Raw genomic sequence first — 17965 nt, forward strand, 5'->3', positions numbered from 1 at the left:
TATGAGAAAAAAATCTGTAGAGCCAAATACTGTAAATAATATCCCTGCAATATTCTGAAGACAGTTAACCTTGTCAGGTAATGATGTCCAGCAGGTGAAAATGCAAGCTGCATGAACACGTACAGCTGTGGATTCCAGCTGCGTTCGTAGTTCTGCAAACTTCGACTGTCAGCTAACAATGTCCGTCTCACCGGTAGGTTAAGTGATTTTTAGCCAATTACAAGATGAATCTGGTAGTTGGGGTTGTTAGCTAAGATACTGTCATTAAGAAGCCAATATGGGACAAATAATGTGTCAACTAATGTGTCTATGGGAGGAAATTTGCGATTTGCACCGCTGGCCCGGCCATCTATTTTTTTAAGATAAGATAAGATAACCTTTATTAGTCCCACAAGTGGGAAATTTGTTTTGTATTGCACCTTCTCAGATTAATTCACTGTGTGTTGTGCCTGGGGCTGTACTGGGACAAAAAATCGGCCCAGGCATTTTGACTAGAGACCGGCCCACCAGGTATTATAGGAAAAGCCATAAAGCCTTTGAATGAAAACAAACGCTGTTGTGACAGTGATGTACACTGTCTTGTTGGTATATGTATGATTTCTATACATTTCACATCAAATAAAAACTTTGGTTATAAGATTCAGATAATTATTTATTAAAAACGAGACATTTTAAATGAGAATAAGAAAGAAAAGTATTTCTTTGTGCCCCCCTTTCCCTGTTAATGCCCTACCTGGCCCCCCTGGCAAAACTTTGCTAGACCTGCAGCATCTGTAGAGAAAAGAGTAGGAAACAAGTATAAAATCTAACAATAAATTGGCTCATATTACTCTTTTTTTTTTTTTTTTTTTTTTTTTTTAAATGACATCAGAAACAGCAGTATGCGACATTACGTGATGGCAGAGCTTCAGTTCATCCTTTGTCATTTTTTTTTTTTTTTTTTTTTTTTTTTTAATAAATAGGACAGGGGGAATGAATGAGAGAGAGAGGGGGAGAGAAAGAAAGAAAACCAAAGGGGAGAAGAGACGGTGAGAAGGGGGGGGAAGAGAGACAAAAAAAAAAAAAAAAAAACTCCTGGGTCACCTGTATGGAGAAAAAAAAACAAACAAACAAACAAACAAACAGAGGAGACAGCAAACAACAAAGAGCAACATAATAATAGAGAAAACAAAGCACCATCACAATAAACTAGCTAGTCATAGATATCAGTATTTACTAAGTAATAAACGATATTGTGCAGCACGCAAGATAGACAGCGCACAGTGTGCTTTGAGGCAGCAGCCAAGAAAGCTTTAGTCCGCGTCTGTGAATACCCATGTGTGCATACCTGTGTGGATCAGCATGCTTGCATTCCAAAGGTTTCTCCATGTAATGATCTGCTAGGGAGTGTGATATAATGTCTAAAACTCTTTCAGAGTTTTAGACATTATTTAGACAGAGATATAGACATTACCTATTACCTATGTTATAGCCTTAACACAGAACGAAAAAAACTTCCATCAATTTTTAAGTTACAAACCTTTCTTTGCCTAATTAGCTATGAGTGTGTGATGTCTCCAGTTCCAGTTACACTCCATCTTGTCTTTTTTTTTGGTGCATGTTTGTGCAATCTAAATTCATACGATATAGCCAGGTATTTCACGACATAGAAAGTTGTATGCATCCTTCAATTCATTTATTGAATTGACCAGATATACCAGATAAAGTTAGAAATCTACTATGGAGGTTTATTTGGCTTCTTCAAACTTGTAGCCCGAGACTTCCAGTAAGAAACAAAATGATCAAATGGCTTATTCACAACTAGACAGTTTCTAGTGGGTTGATAAAAGAAATTATAAGTGAAGGCAAACATCTAAAGAGAAATAACTCAAATTGCTGAAAAATTAAATCAAGTCACCCATACATACATACATATTCTAATTTTAATTCTGACATGCAGGCATATAGAAACAGAGAAAACAGGGGAAACAACTGTGACGATAGGCCTGAGTATAAGGTTGTCCACAAGGACTAAAACCTGAAGAATTCTTGTAAAAGCCGAGTAGAAGGTGGACAAGGCACCTCAGAAATTATCTCAGTTGATCTTTACAGTGAAGCTGAAGGGAAAACATAGATAGGCTAAGGCCTGAGAGCAAGACCAGCTGGAAACCAGTTAGATCCAAGTGAAGCTGGCAGACATAAGGTCCTTGGTCTGCGAGTCTATGGCAATGACTGTCTAGATTGATGGAGGTTGACTGTAGATGTCAAACAACTCTAGGGGATAGACTTCATTGGCTGACTCAGGATCAGGATGCACATGGCAGAACAGACTCAGGACAGAATGCCTTAGACTCAGACTTGGTATCAGGAAAGACATCTGATAAAATAATGACAGTCTGTTGCTGCTTCAAAGAAACGCCAGATTACCCAGATTCACTAACAGTTTCAGGATACATGGGGGAACAGAAAGATTGTATGATCATTCAGAAAGAGGAAATTGGTTAGCTGATCCATAGATATTTTCAGGAACTGAAAGGTCATCCACATATTTTGACTCAGAAACAGGAAATCAGTTACCTGACCAAGGGATGGTCTCAGGAACAGAAAGATATTCAGACATAGAAACAGGAAACCAGCTAGCTGACTCAGGAACAAACTCAGGAACAGGAGGTATGACAAACTCAAGGTCAGGGGAACTTGCAACCTATTCAGGTGCATTCCTTCAAGAAGGGAGAAGAGTCAACTGACCAAAGACAGTATTTATGCTGACCATCCATAAAAGGAGCTCTATGGGTTTAATGTGCAGAGTCAGGCAATCGTTTTGGTGATCATTATTAGTAAAGCTGTTATGAAATGTACACTGTTTGTGTTTTTTTATTTATTGATTTATTTTACAAATGTTATATTTTAAACCTTATGCACTGAAATCATGTTTAAATAATGTCAATGCCACTGAGGTTATCTTGCCATCAGTAAAATAAAGCAGACACATCAGTAGTAAATGTCAGGCGTAACAACTATTTGAAATTTGCAGCTTTTTCTTAACTTTTTCTTTGACTGAAAATGTCAGTTTAGTCAAATTTATTTGACTTTACCATCATATTTCCACAATATATAAAAAACACTACATATGGATGGATTACTGTATTTAGTATAACATGTGCCGATGCTCTGAGACTGACTTCAAATTCAGTGTGAACTAAATATTGATGTTTGGATACAGCTTTTGTAACACAGAAATACCAGAAATTTACAGTCATGTGAAAAATAATGTTTTTTTACATGACTTTGTGCAGTACTGCGAAAAACTAAGTACACCATTGGTGTCTTCATAGGAATTAAGAGGGTAAATAGCTAGGTGCTGCTGATTAATTAACCATCACCAAGTGTGAGCACTTCCATAATCACAGAAGGTTTTGAGGTTTGTTAAATCACGCCTGAATGCATCACACAAACAAAACCCATGAGAAGGACCTCACATACACCAAACTGCTGCTTCAGGTTCAGCTGTGTGATCAGTGGTTTTTAAATAAAGTTGCCTTAGCTTGGCTTAATATTATCTTACAGTCTTCCCAAGATTAGATGTCCCAGCAAATTCACAGCCCCATGTTTGACGAAAACAGAACACAGGGTTTCAGAACATGTCAAGCAAAGTGGTAGAGGATTGATGATTTTGGTTTCTGTTTGAAGCCACAGAACTTAGGCATCTTGCAGTCACCGAGTCAACCATCAACTCCTCTGTATATCAAAGTATCTTAAAGTCAAATGTCAGGCCATCTATCCAACAGCTAAAGGCTGGCCAAAATAAAATCATGCAAGAGGATGAAGAGCCCAAGCACAACAGTAAAAGAACAAAATGGCTGAATGTGGCAGGGTGTGGTTTGTGGCTCAGCTGTAGGGGAGGGGTGGAGCAGTGGGTTCAGGGTGTGGTTTCAGGCGAGGCAGTTGTTCTCCATCACCTGATCATATCTGCCCTATTTCAGGAGGATACGGGACCTGACGACAGAGCTGAGTGCTGCACAGGAACAAGGCAGCTGGAAAGCTGCACAAGCAAAAGAAAACAACTTTATAAAGTAAATAAAAACATTGACATGATGTAACACTTTGTGCTTCATTTGTACTATGCTGGGAAAAAAAAGAATCAGTGGTTTTTAATGACCCAGTCAAAGTCCAGACTTTAACCTGACTGAAATGCCATGGTGGGACCTGTAGAGAGCTGTGCATAAGTGATAGACTATAAACCTCGATGAACTGAAGCAACATTTGTAAAGGAGAAACGGAAAAGTTTCCTCCACAACAACGTGGGAGACTGTAACATTTGAAACATATGAAAACAAAAACCTTTTAAGGAAAAAAGGAAAAAAAAACCAACAACTTTATTTTTCACAATTCAGCAGATTCACAAAGAGAGAAAGGGCACAATTAAAAAGCACAGCCGAACAGAAGCCCCAAGTTACAAAAACTTCAATTAGTAGGTGTGTATTTTATGTATCACTTGATTTTTCTTCCCTGTCATCTTCTTCTTCTTTTTAAGAAATACTGAAGAATAATTTTGCTTCCCTTTCAGTTTGTACACACAGCAGTGAACGTGTTTTTCTGTTTTTGTGTACCTGCAGTTTGTGTGCTGATTTGACCACATGTTTGACTCCTGTTGCTGCATCAGCAACTTTTATAGAAAAATAAGGAAGAAGCAACTTCAAAATGAACCATCACTTTGAGATAACAATGGATTACTGCACACTACTCTCTTATGTTTAATTGCCTCACAGTGGCTTTAAACAATTTCTGAGAAATTAAACCTTTGTAAAAAAAACAAAACAAAGTGTGCAAGTGATTTTCTCCAATGAGTACAGTAAATAGTACATCTTAGTTTAAAATGCAATAATTAAGCATGCCATTTTGAGCCGGTGCCCCATAAACCATAAGGTTAGTAAAGATGGCTCTGGCTGTTTATTATCTTCCCTTGGTTATTCTTCATGGTCCTATAACATTAAATGCTAAAAAGCCCCCAAAATGATAGTACAAAGAAATGAGTGGTTCACTTGGACCACTCTAATAGATTCTCCTACTGAATTAATAATCAGAAATGACCCTGAGGTAACATGGAAAAATGATCATATTTATGCCTCTATTATACAAACTTTAGTCAGGAATGTCAGGCATTTCTAAACAGGAATCTGTGTTCATTTGACTGGTGCGTTGGGTCTCTTAATGATATTAAAAATTGTATAGGCCTGAATTAAGTTTATTTATCTACTATCATTTTCTTTAACAAATTCTGAGTTATTTAAGTATCTCTGCTGTATTGGCACATCCACAAATATAATATGTAGGTATGTATGTTTGACTTCTTTTATCATGTAGCCTGATGATTTTGGTAATAAAAATATCGCCTGTGAGCTCTTCCATTCATTCAGAAATGCAGTGTTATGAAGTGTTTGGAGAAAATGTGAGAGAAAAAGTTCTTGTCCTATCTTGCAAAACTGTACAGAGGACTGGAGCAAAGTAAAACAAAGAGCCGTGGGTCATTGTACAATTCAAACCATCATTGTTTTGTCAGACCACTGCTGATTCCACGGACAGCTGTTCCTACTTACATCTAGAACCTAAAAGGAGAGCCGCTGTTAAAAATACTCAAACATGTGCGACACGTGTGTCTCATAATTCAGAAGGTCTGCCGTGGTTCATGGATGGATGTTTGACACCCTCACAACGGCGACTATAATCTGCAGTTCTCCCGCTGTCCACTAGATGCCCTCAGTTCCCTGCTCTTTATCCATCCATTCCCTTTCCCTCCCAACCCACCAGTTTTAGTTTCTACCTTTAGCTGTTTGTGACTTTATCTTTACAACATGTATCCTAAACTTCTGACTGTTTCTGACCCTCATCACCTGCTTTTTACATTTTTTGTTTGCTGATTCTGCCGCAAGTCCCGTGGAATTTAGACTCATTAAACACTGTTAACAGCACGTGTTACTGAAGCGATTTAAGAATAATATCGTGACAGAGTGTTTGCAAAGCATCAAGATATGACTCCAAGACTATTGTTCATTTACGATTGAACACAGTCAGAACCTAAGGGTTTTATTATAATCCATGTCCTCTTAATAAGTGATATAAACAAGCTTTCATCACTTCCACGTCACCTTGGCAAGTGAAGAAACGCTCGGATAGACCCTAATCAGGATTTATCCTGCTTTTCTCTCAGAAACCAGGCCTTGCTGCGCAGATCAGGCTGGAAACACTTTCCCCCCTCAATCTTTCATACGAAAAAAACAAAACAAAAAAACGATGAAACAAAAAGACTCACTGGATTATAATAAGCGTTTGGCTTCGTCTTACTGATAATTCTTTCTAGAAGTAAACGGAGTTCAGCTTTAAAGGTGTTTCTCTATTTCAGCCACAGATTCTGGTAAGTTGTTGTAATCAAACTATGACTTTATCACCTTCAGCCTGAATGAAAACTATTAACTTGCATGTTCGCATTTTTGTTTGTGTTCGTATTTTCCGTTAAAATCGGTACTATTTGCTTCACATTCCAGTAAAATACTTGTGATTGTGAGAGTTACGGTTATTTATTAGTTTCACGTCCGCATTCAAGAACAAAAACAAAAGTAAGCTGCAGCTTCAGGTCTGATGGAAAGAAAAGAGATTTCTTCTACAGGAAGTGTCAGTAGCTCTGATTTTTCTTGTTAATGCTGCAAGTTACGTCAGAGTACTAGATTACAAGTTTACACAAAACCCAGTGAAGTATAATTAATTATAAAAATGTATCAAAGGTGAGTAAAAGTACTTTTATTGTAATAAATTAGTCCCTAGGAGTGATATGTGACATGCTGAGAATTAAAAAGAAGCCTGAATGGAAAACATGTTAGCTGGATCTGATTCACTCTCTCCAAAGAGTCTCAGCATGTATTTTAGGAATCATGTCTTAATTAAAGACCCAAGAGAAAAAAATAATGACTCCTTGAACATCAGGCTCAAACATGTTTGATTAACAGTAGTTTAATGTTTGTGTTTTATAATCATACCATGTTTTTAAGAGTAAAATCACATACTTAGAACTCGTAACTATAACTGTAAAGTACTATAAAGTAGTGAAGTACTCCTTCTTTAGTGAATATATTTATTTTTCCTCCCCCAGTTTGCACTAAACCATCCAGCTGTAAACTCAGGTATTCTGGGAACTTTGTCACTGTCAGGTGTTTTTGTTTGTATTTTGTGTCATTGGCCTGACTATTTTTCTCTTTTCCAGATGAAAACAACAAGCTGATTATTCAGTCGGTGAGTTTGAGACAGCTGGTGGGGTGTCAGCCATGGGTCGAAAGCTTGATCTGACAGGACTGACGGACAATGAGGCGGAGCACGTGCTGCAGGTGGTGCAGAGGGACATGAAGCTGCGCAAGACAGAGGAGGAGAGACTCAGGTGAGTTCTGACCTGTAAATGCAGTGGAGCTCCAGGTGTTTTATGTTTAGGAAGTGAACTGTACTGACTTTCCCCCCATCCTGCTGTTTTTCTATTGCAGCTTGGTTACTCTCACTGCTCATATGAGTGTTTGAAAGTTTTGAACTTCCTTACCTCTGATGAAATCTTATTTCTTTGAGTCTGCTAGTAAATGTGAAACTGCTGAATAATCAGCTTATCACAGCGGTTTATAAAAGTACACTTTTTCTCTTCTTAGTGTTGCAAGAAACATAAACCTAGGATTTATTATTGGAGATATTCTTTTATTTTTGGTTTCAATTTGAGTAGATCTTGGGGTAGACAGAAAGAGGGATTGTGGAAATTAAAATTGTGCAGAGACCATGGAGACGCACTTGTGTGCAGTCCTCCAAAAATTACAAGAATTACAGTCATTTTAATACTTTGCCATTTTCAAAGTCCCAACATTAACTAGACAAACCAACCAAATTTAAACATGAAGTTTATTTTAAATCTTTTGAAATGAATGACTGCTTGATGCCTAGAACTCATGAACATCACAAAATGTTGTTTCCTTCCTTGAGATGCTCTGCTGGGCCTTTACTGCGGCTACCTTTAGATGCCGTTTGTTTGTGGGTTTCTCTGCATCCAGTTTTGTATTTTATTTATTAGTTGAAAAGCCTCCTCTGTTCGATTGAGATCAGGTGACTCACTTGGCCACTGGGAATGGAAACTATATCTCATTTCTTTGCTTTTGCAGTTGCAGCATTTGGCTGAATCTGTGTAGAGAGATCAGCCCTGTACACTTCAGAATTCATATTGCTTCTTGTATCCACAGTCACATCCTCAATAAACACTAATGACCCAGTTCCAACAGTTCCAATGTCATACCATTGCCTCCACTGTGTTTGACAGATATGTTATGTTTCAGATTATAAACTATTTCTACCATGGTGATGAAAATATAAAGTATGGCTATGGAAACAAAATGAAGAACATATAAGTAAGTAAGGCACTGCATAACCAGTATACCTTTAAGGTCTTTCACACCAATTTTCTCAGGCTGCTTTTCTTTAGCACAATTTAATTCGAGGAATTTTTAGACCTTGGTGGAGATTTCCTTTCCCGCCTACTTGCTCTGAAGTGTGTCCTAAACACAGTAGCCAGGAAGTGAAGCCTTTTTCCGCTGCACTCAGACCAGCTTCCTCCTTCACCCCAACCTCAACACATATAGATACAAAGGCACAATAACGTGGTAAATAGGTGGATTTCATTGCCTGTAGCCTCAGCCTGAGAGTTACACAATAGTGGAAAATGATTTGCCTGTTTAACAAAAAGAGTCCTTGCTGGTCCTGGTGCTTTATTTAGAAAAACACTTACCTCTTACAGCATTACTCCACTGTTTACCAAAATGCTTTCAGTGGACTGAAAACCCATGAGAAGGACCTCACATACAAGATGAACCTAATTGTCAGGATTTCCCTTAGATTTTTATCAGCAAAAGCCCTTTTATTTGGACATCTGGCTTGATTAATTAAGTGTTTATGTGTAGTGTTTGATAATGTAACGTCACAGCTAGATTTTTTTAAAGTATATATTCTTAGGACTATGTCTAGTGTGTGCTTATCAGCCCAGTGTGGTCTATTATAACTTCCCATAAGAACTGTTTATTGTTGTTGCTGTTACCCTCCAGTCTCACTCTGTCCACACACTGAGGACACGAGGTTTCTGCCTGTAGGTCAGACTACGCATATGTTTTGAAAGTATTTCATATTTAATATGAAATGTTTTACTTTATAAGCCACCTACCAGATCAGTTAGCTACATTAGCTACATTTACATAAAAAAAAAAGCAGATGGATTTATTTTTCAGTACCACATACTGAAGATGAAACAGGGTCCACAGAATTATCTATGAAACACCATAAAATATCTCTGCATCTCTTCAGACGCAGTCTTTGAGGACCAGCAAACAGATTTTCAACCCGTGGTCTTTTCTTTAAACTTTTAATCTATGTTGTTTCAGATTATTTTCTGGTTACATTTTGGAGGTTGAGGAAACAGAGACACCAAAATATTACTGTAAGAAAAATATGCTTTAAAGAAGTGTACTTTAGTATATTAGACGGGCAGGTGGTTGTTACGTACCATACTTTAACTGAGTTATAGAAATAGTGAAAAACTAAACTATACGACTAAAATTTATGACCCTCAGCTTAGGGCTGCTCAATTAATCGAATTTTAATCACGATTACGATCTGGGCTTTCAACGATCATTAAAAATGACTGAGCCGATTATTAGCCCCTCCCTCATGCTTTACTCTCGCGCTGCTCCATGTGGCAAATCAAGCGCACTGCTCTGCATTTCGAACACGCGTCACAACAATTAAGAGGACCCGAGGGAAGCTCGGAAAGCTAAGCAGAAGTTATTTGGAGAGGAGTGGACTGCCGTTGGTTGAAAAGAGAGGTAAAAAAAAAAACTTAAGTGGTGTGGAAACATTATGGCTTCGCGGAGTCAGACGTGGATCAAGTAGACACAGTGTGTAAACTTTGCTATGGTGTCGTAGCTGCACCACAGAGCAACACTGCAAAGTTCACATTTTTCATTTATTTCTTATATTGCAAACATTTGCACTGTTATCAGTATTTGCACACTATTTTATATTATTTTTTAAAGTCATTATTCAATACATTGTTATTGTTAAACCTTTAAAGCCGGTCAGAGCAGCATGCTCGTTTTGTGTAACTATTTTTAAATCCCTGTAGAACCTGAACGCTAAGCTAGCACAATAAATTTTTTTCCATATGAAACCAGAGGAGTTGTACTTACATCTTATGCCATCATTTGTCCTCGGTCACGGTTTCCTTCCACATATAGCTTTGCAAAAATTGCATAAAAAGAGCTTGCAGGAACAAAAACATAATATTCCAGAAACACGCTTTGCCGATCCGATCAGCTGTTCTTAACACTTCCCACATTGAAAAAGATGTCAACGTGAACTATTGCAAGTGACGTCATTTTTGCGGAAAATGTAGTTTTTTACTTGTAGGCCTTAGAACTCAAATTGCACTGCTGGAAATAGTTTATTTTGATGCACATGCACATTCTTTGCAAATTTGCATCATAGGATTGTTTTTTTGTTTTTCCTGCAGTATATAAAAATTGCTGTATCTCCAAAAATAAAACTATGAAGACACTCAAAAAAAATTTCCTGTTGTTGTAAACTATTTTTTGCAACTTTTTTGTATTTAAAGTTTTGAGGGATAAACCTCTTAAATTTCTCCAAGTAGAAATATATGTAAAAACAAAAACGATTTTCAATTTTTTTGTAGTTTATTGCACTTTTTTGCAATTAATGTAGTTACTATGGACTTAATGCATACACATTTTTAAAATATGGGCTATAACAGTTGTATTGATGTATAGCAACTTGAAATGCTCCCACAAATGGCACTACAGCATGTAAAAAAAAATAATATAAGCTCTGGCGGACGAAATAAATATCGTCAAATAATCGTGATCTCAATTTCAGTGAAAATAATCGTGATTATCATTTTTGCCATAATCGAGCAGCCCTACCTCAGCTGCATATATATTTTCGGTACATTCACCTTAACTTACTTTCCCACCTCCCAAACTCTAACTCTATCTAAGTCTCTGTGACAGTCTAGTCAGAACATAGAACATACGTCTGTGGCCTGAAAACACTGTAGAACTACAGTATCGATCCAATTTTGTGTCCATATTCAAAAATCTGTGTATTTGCTTCACTGTACCGCCATTAATGTTTAAAAAGGCCCATCATCACTATCTGAGGCCACTGAAATGACAACAGTTTCTCTGCTTGAATCATATGTGTAACTGAAAGGAGTTTTTCTGTTAAATCCCCACATGACATGACGAAAAAAGTGATTAGTTGGTGAGCTTTTTACATTCCTTAACTTCAACAAGTGTTGCTAAGCAAAGCGCTTACCACCAGCTAATCTTGTAATTGTTTAGCCGGCATGATTACACATTGTTGACATTGTCTGAGTTCTTTAAAGACAGACATGCTTTTGCCCAAATGTTAAGTTATTTCTTAGGTCAAAACAATAATAAAGTCAATCTATACTGCAGTTTTTAACAGCTGATAAATGTGGCCAAAGATCTTCACGGCTAATCCCCTCTTTAGCAGAAGTACTTGATACAAAAGGTCACGTACTGCTTTCAGTCATCACACGTATGATTTTAATCTGTCATGTCATTTCGATTGTTCACTTTTCTGCTTCCTCACTCCCAAACTTGTTACGTGAGCTCTCACTTCATGCATCTTGCTTTTCAATTTCTGCACCGACATCCCTGAGATGAAACCCAGGAGTGTTCATGCATCTGAAACAGCAATCAGAGGGCAGAGATGAAGTTAGGAAAGGAATAGAGATGAGCAAAGAACAGGAGAACACATCTGGATGCTGTTGACTTTCTTTGTGACCTCTGCTGCATGTTTTTCTTATGAAAGGAGAAACTTCTGTGTTAAGATGTTCAGGACTGATTTGGATAACTGAAATATCACACATGTATTTTATAACTGATCTGAGATGATGTTATGTGTGATAAAAATACTCTTCTGTTTTTCTCAAGAATGTTCAAGCATAACTACTTCATTAGATAATAATAGAAAAGCAAGAAAGACACAAAAAACACAAATAAATACTCCAGATGAGATTTGTTTTTAAAACAGTGTGCTGGGGATTTCTGAAGCTAAATACAGCATCTACTGATTTCACACTTACTTGGGGCTAATACTTAGTTAGACTCCTTTGTGCCCTCAGAACTGCCTCAATTCTTCATGGCATAGAGAGGCAGAAACATTCCTCAGACATTTTGTTCCATATTGACATGACAGCGTCACAGTTGCTGCAGATTTGTAGGTTGCACATCCATAATGCAGATCTCCCATTCTCAATCCAGCAGAGCATCCCAAAGGTGCTCTACTGGATTGACATCTGGTGACTGTGGAGGCAAACTCACTGTTCAAGAAACTAGTTTGACATGATTTGAGTTTTGTGACATCGTGTGCGGTCATAAAGGGATCGAAAAGGGACGAAAATACGAGCACAGAAAAAAATATTAGAAGCATTCCTGGTTGTAATTAGTGGTTATTTGAGTTACTGTTACTATTACTATCAGCTGAAAGCATACTGGACATTCTCCTCTGACCTCTGGCATCAATGAGGGATTTTCACCCACAGAATTGCTGCTCACTGTTTTTCAAACCTTTCTCTGTAAACCCTCGAGAATTTCTGAAATACTCCGACCAGCCAACAACCAGGCCACATTCAAGGACACTTAAATCACCTGTCTTCCTCATTCTGATAATCAGTTTGAACTTCAGTAAGTCATTTGTACATGTCAACATCCTAAATGAACTGAATTGTATCCCAGCTATGATCAGAGACAAGTTAAATGCACATTGCAAAAAAGGTGATTTTGCAAAGCTTTTCTGAGACATGGTTCTCATAACTGAAATGACTGATCAGTAGATGAAAATCAGCTATAAATGAGTTTTAATGTTGCCGCATAGATGCTAACATGTAAATAAGCTGCTATTTGTCAGATGTTTTCATGCATCAGCCTAGAAGTTGATGATATATGAGAGATTAGCTGTCCTGGAATTGTGAATAGTGAAAACCTCCGTTCACCAGATACAAAAATCCTAAAACTTAAAACACAGCTGTCCCCTGCTGTTCAGAAGCAGCACAGCAGGCACATTCATTTGGTAAGATACACTGTTTACAAAGAACAACATGACCCATCTTTTTATCTTCTTATGACAAAAGATAACTGATCCCCATTCAAATCTTCAAACACAAGAAAAATAAACTAAGCTCCATTCAGACAAATGCCAGCAGACATTAGTTAGCTTATCACCAAGAAGCAGACTTTATGTGAGGATAACTGCAGCTGACACAGCCTGAGCCTCTTCTTGTTTGTTCTCTTTGAATGACCGAAGCTCAAAAGCTTCTTTCGCTGAGGGTGTGTGAGGATAAAGCTGCAGAGTGCTGCGAAACATTACTGTGCATGTCTTATTAGGTCAAAAAAAAGGTCCACAGCTTTTTTTTATGTTGAGTATCATGGGATGCTTTATGTTTCAGGTATGTTTGTGCATGTTTCTTCACTTTCTTGATGTTATTACCTCACAGTCTCTGTCTGAGTCGGGCTGATGCTGTTCTGTCTGGGAGGTATTTATATCATCCACTGAGCTTTAGTAATGGATGTGGTGCTGTAGTGAGGGGCATCCGAGGGAGACTGTAAAGTGTTTATGGTTTTAAAGTTACAAGTTTCATTTAAATATTTGTGGTTAAAATTTTTAAAGGACTTCTAAGTCATATAACTCTACAGAGCTGAAGTGATTAGCCAACAGAACCAAAGCTTGCTATCATAATTGTTCTTTTAAAAAAAATTAAATTCATCTTGTTCGTCATCGCTGATGTGACCTTTTACTTGTTACTATTGATTAACAGAGAAATTGACACATTTTTCTACACTAAAAATATTCATTTGTTGTCTGAGTTTTTGCTTTGAGCTTTTGTCACATATAACATCATCATCTTTTCTTTTAAAGAAACCCCTAAGTTTCCATAAATCACATTCTGTAAACGTACTTTAATAAACATTGTCACGTGCAGAATGAGGAATTTATTTTGATGCTTTGCATTTTGAATTTCATGTCATCAGAAACTGAAATGAAACCAACCTGCATACCTGCAGAAGCAGTTCCTGCCTCTCTCCTCATCTTGTCAGACTCCATCAGTTTCGAGCTGTAATAATTTATAAATGGTTCAGTTATGGCTGATGCTCCTGCTGTCATGATGTGAAAATAATGGATTTCTTTCTAGTGCCACCTACACAGTGTTATGGTTCAAAAATATTGGAGATGGACACCAGAGGAAAAACCCACAATAACAACACTGGTCCGGTCGGGTTGAGTCAAACGATGATTTAATGATCACACACGTGGGAGATGGACACTGTATGCAGACAGTCTCAGATCTCTTCTCAAAAAACACATCACCATAGTTTTATGAAATCAGGGTATTAGAACGCCCCCTCATGCGTAGTGACAGGTGTAATACAGTCAATGTTGACAATTTTATTTAACACAAAGAATAACATTGTCTCCTTCCCGAGGGCAGACGCTAACTGCCCCCCTTCTCCTGGAACCGTCTGTACCCTGCTGAGACACAACATGGCAGCTACAAGGACTCTTTCATTTATTAAGACCATCAGTGTGTATTGCTCTAAATCAAGTATATAATATTAAATGAATATTGCTGGATCAGCTACTTCTACTTAAAACATATTAAAACATGACTAAGCACAAAATCACCAAGAATGACATCTTATAAGTGCTGTGTAAGCGCGTGCGGCCTTCCAAGCTCAAAGCCTTTGCCCTCCATAGATCAGCCAGACTCGCGCTGGCTGTAGCTTTTAACCTTTAATTACCTTGAGCACAACTCTAAAATGAGCAACAAACTGCAATGTGTATGGAATGATCATGGTTACATCTGCAATGGAAAATCATGTTATTAGTCTGGTACCTGTAAGAAAGATCAAATTAAAGTTATCACCATCACTGTAATGCAAAGAATAATGTAAGATCAAAAACTTCAATTCATGCTTAATGCAAAGCTGGTATTAAATGATAATGAGAAAAACATCCCCTCCTTATTCTACAATTGTTACACTTTCTATTTGCCTCTCCTGCTTTGCCTTCATTTGTTTGACTAATTTTATATTCCATCATGTTGGAGCTCCTGTCAAATCATCTGCTTCTGTCTGTATTTCTTTGCTGGAAAGCTAATGATAAAAGAAATGAATGCTAAATTGTTACACAATTACCCGTGTTTGTTTGCTGTCACATTTACTGAATGTAACAGAAAAAAAAATACCTGGCAGTTATTCAGCTCCCTGGCAGAAAGCAACCAGTCTAAAACAAATTTATAACAATGTAAATTCAGATAAATGTGATCTAGTAACACCACAAATGAAGAGAGATGTGCATACCAAGTCCAATTAATTTAGATGAGTAAATAAATAAATAAATAAGTAATTAGATTAATGTGTTTCATTTTAATAAAACAAATAAGGAATTTGCGTACAGTTTTAATTCTATTACTTTGACCAGTTTGACCAGAACAGATTTGTTCCTCACAAACGCACAGAAACAGAAACACTGTGCCAATGATGTCAAACAGCAACATTAATTTAACTCAACAACAAAAGAAGCAGACTGCTGTCTTTGTATGGCACTGAAACAGATGGTAAAATGGTAAATGGACTGGTCCTTATATAGTGATGCACTCAAAGCACTTAATGTAAGTGCTGTTTGCAGGTTGTAAATGCAGGCTGCTGTAAGTCTGTTAGTGCTTTGTGTTTGCGAAAGGATTATAAATGCAATCAAACGTGTAAAGTCGAGACGGCATGTTAAAAAAAGTCATATTGAGGCACACAATTACAAAATTACATTACATTAATTAGCATAAATTATTATTGCATTAATCTCCATGGTTTGAGCTCTTCTCACTTCTTTTGCACTTTCATCCAGATTAACCTAAAAAAAGACATCAGGGGTCTCAAATGAACCCCTTTCAGTCCAATGTTACCTGATTTTACATCTCTCTCTTCAAGCCTCAACAAGTTCTCATATATTCATGCCATCATTAACACCATAACTAGTGAAGATACTTGTTCAGTTATTAACATTAGTTAATTATCAGGACAAGCGACTGAATTCATTTGTCTTAGTGAAGATGCACTGAAGACACTGGGCTCTTTGTGTGTGTTTTAACCATGTATTTGTGGTTTAGTCACCACGGCTGTTATTTATTTAATACAGGCTTTCTGGTTAACAAGCAGCTCGATAAACATATGAAGCAGCTCCATAATTCTCACCGTATCTATTTATTTTCTGTTTACAAAATGATGAAACAACCTGACCGAATTTTTGAAACCACTTTAATTTCTGCTCCATTTTCATTAAAGGGATGCAGAGGATCAGTGTGCGTTCATCTGTGCACTCTGTGTCCTCATTCACATAATCATCATATTTGACACAGTAAACCCTGGTCTGGTGCTTTATCCATGTGCAGGAACTTCATATGATCCCTGTGGAATACTATACTTCTTATCTTACTCACTGACACATAAGCATCTTTTTCAAACAGATTTTATACATCTCTCTCTCTCTCTCTCTCTCTCTCTCTCTCCCTCTCTCTCTCTCGCTCTCTCTCTCTCTCACACACACACACACACACACACACACACACACACACACACACACACATTCCTAGTTTCACTATCTCTCTCCCCCCTCCTCCCCACAGCGAGCTGAAGCAGGAGCTGGACGAGGAGGGCAGTCGCTGCCTCCTGCTGTCACGGCAGAGTTGCTTCAACCAGCGCTGCTGCATCCGCTGCTGCTCGCCTTTCACCTTCCTGCTCAACCCCAAACGCCAGTGTCACGACTGCCACTACAATGTCTGCAAGGCCTGCCGGGTGTACAACAAACGGGACAAGACCTGGCTCTGCTCCGCCTGCCAGAAGAGCAGGTAAGGTCAGCGGTGGTGCCTGGAAGTGCTGTGGTGTTTATCTCTGTGTGTGTGTGTGTGTGTGTGTGTGTGTGTGTGTGTGTGTGTGTGTGTGTGTGTGTGTGTGTGTGTGTGTGTGTGTGTGTGTGCGATATACAAGGAGACTAAGTGAGGATGAGAGGCCGAGAGTGACGTCAAAGGTTATTAAGGTCTTACTCCACTGTTGGAGAGATGGATTTAGCACTTATTACACATAACATAGACACTAAGATACAGTGCAGGATAAAGTCTCCTTTGGCCCCAACATTTGCACTAATGCAAGATGACAGAGGTAGGGAGATGAGGTAGGGAGATGTGCAGCAACATAAAATGGATTTTCAAAGACATTTTCCCAAATTTTCCCTTTAGAGGTCTTTTCTCGAACTCAACTTGTTTGTTTAATGTTACAGAAATCCTGAAACGCTCCATTAAGCATGTGAACTTTAAATCCACACGCTCTACTTCACTTTATTTTTGTGTAATTTTATATTTTTTACAGTTTGCTCAGATTGTAAAGCCTAATGGCTAAAATCGAAAGTGTGTCATAATTAAAATTCCCTTTGTTCATGAAACGCTGACATTTCAGGAGTTGACATTTTCTTTTAAAAGGACGAGGCTGAGCTTGTTATATGTTTTTCTCATTGCTGAGGGGTACAAAGCAAAAAACTAGTTTCTATGACAAATTGAATGCTGTCTTGTAAGGCCTGCTGAAAATGCAGCAATCATGAAAAAGGTCGAGACGTGATAATCGTTCAAATGTGTGGAGAACACATTTCTAGACAGGCTCCTAATCAGAAGTGATTGCATGTAGAAGAAAAAAAATGGAGCCACTATTCTCACCTCTAAACATGCAGGTCTGACCCTCAGACTGTTGGTGTTTGAAAGTTACAGACTGTCAGATTTATGGGGTTTTAGTGGGAATGTATTTCTGCAGCCTCTAGTCAAACTCTGAAGTGACCA

The 17965-nt window shown here is 37.9% G+C and overlaps 1 protein-coding gene across 3 annotated transcripts in view; it reads left to right on the forward strand.

The window, feature by feature from the left end:
- The first annotated feature begins 6169 nt into the window (after positions 1-6169).
- The window catches only part of LOC147308178 (uncharacterized), a 33478-nt gene continuing 21682 nt past the window's right edge, over positions 6170-17965 (forward strand). For all 3 annotated transcript variants that reach the window (XM_086270805.1, XM_086270806.1, XM_086270808.1), the window contains exons 1-3: positions 6170-6391; positions 7235-7405; positions 16766-16987. In XM_086270805.1, the coding sequence (XP_086126931.1) occupies positions 7296-7405; positions 16766-16987 (332 nt within the window). In that variant the 5' untranslated portion in view covers positions 6170-6391; positions 7235-7295. The remainder of the gene's footprint in view (positions 6392-7234; positions 7406-16765; positions 16988-17965) is intronic.

The sequence above is a fragment of the Aulonocara sp. 'chitande type north' Nkhata Bay genome, linkage group LG18 (assembly GCF_057382095.1).
Source record: "Aulonocara sp. 'chitande type north' Nkhata Bay isolate Kocher_YH1m ecotype deep benthic linkage group LG18, A_spYH_male_GT1.1, whole genome shotgun sequence".
In the NCBI taxonomy this organism is placed as follows: domain Eukaryota; kingdom Metazoa; phylum Chordata; class Actinopteri; order Cichliformes; family Cichlidae; genus Aulonocara; species Aulonocara sp. 'chitande type north' Nkhata Bay.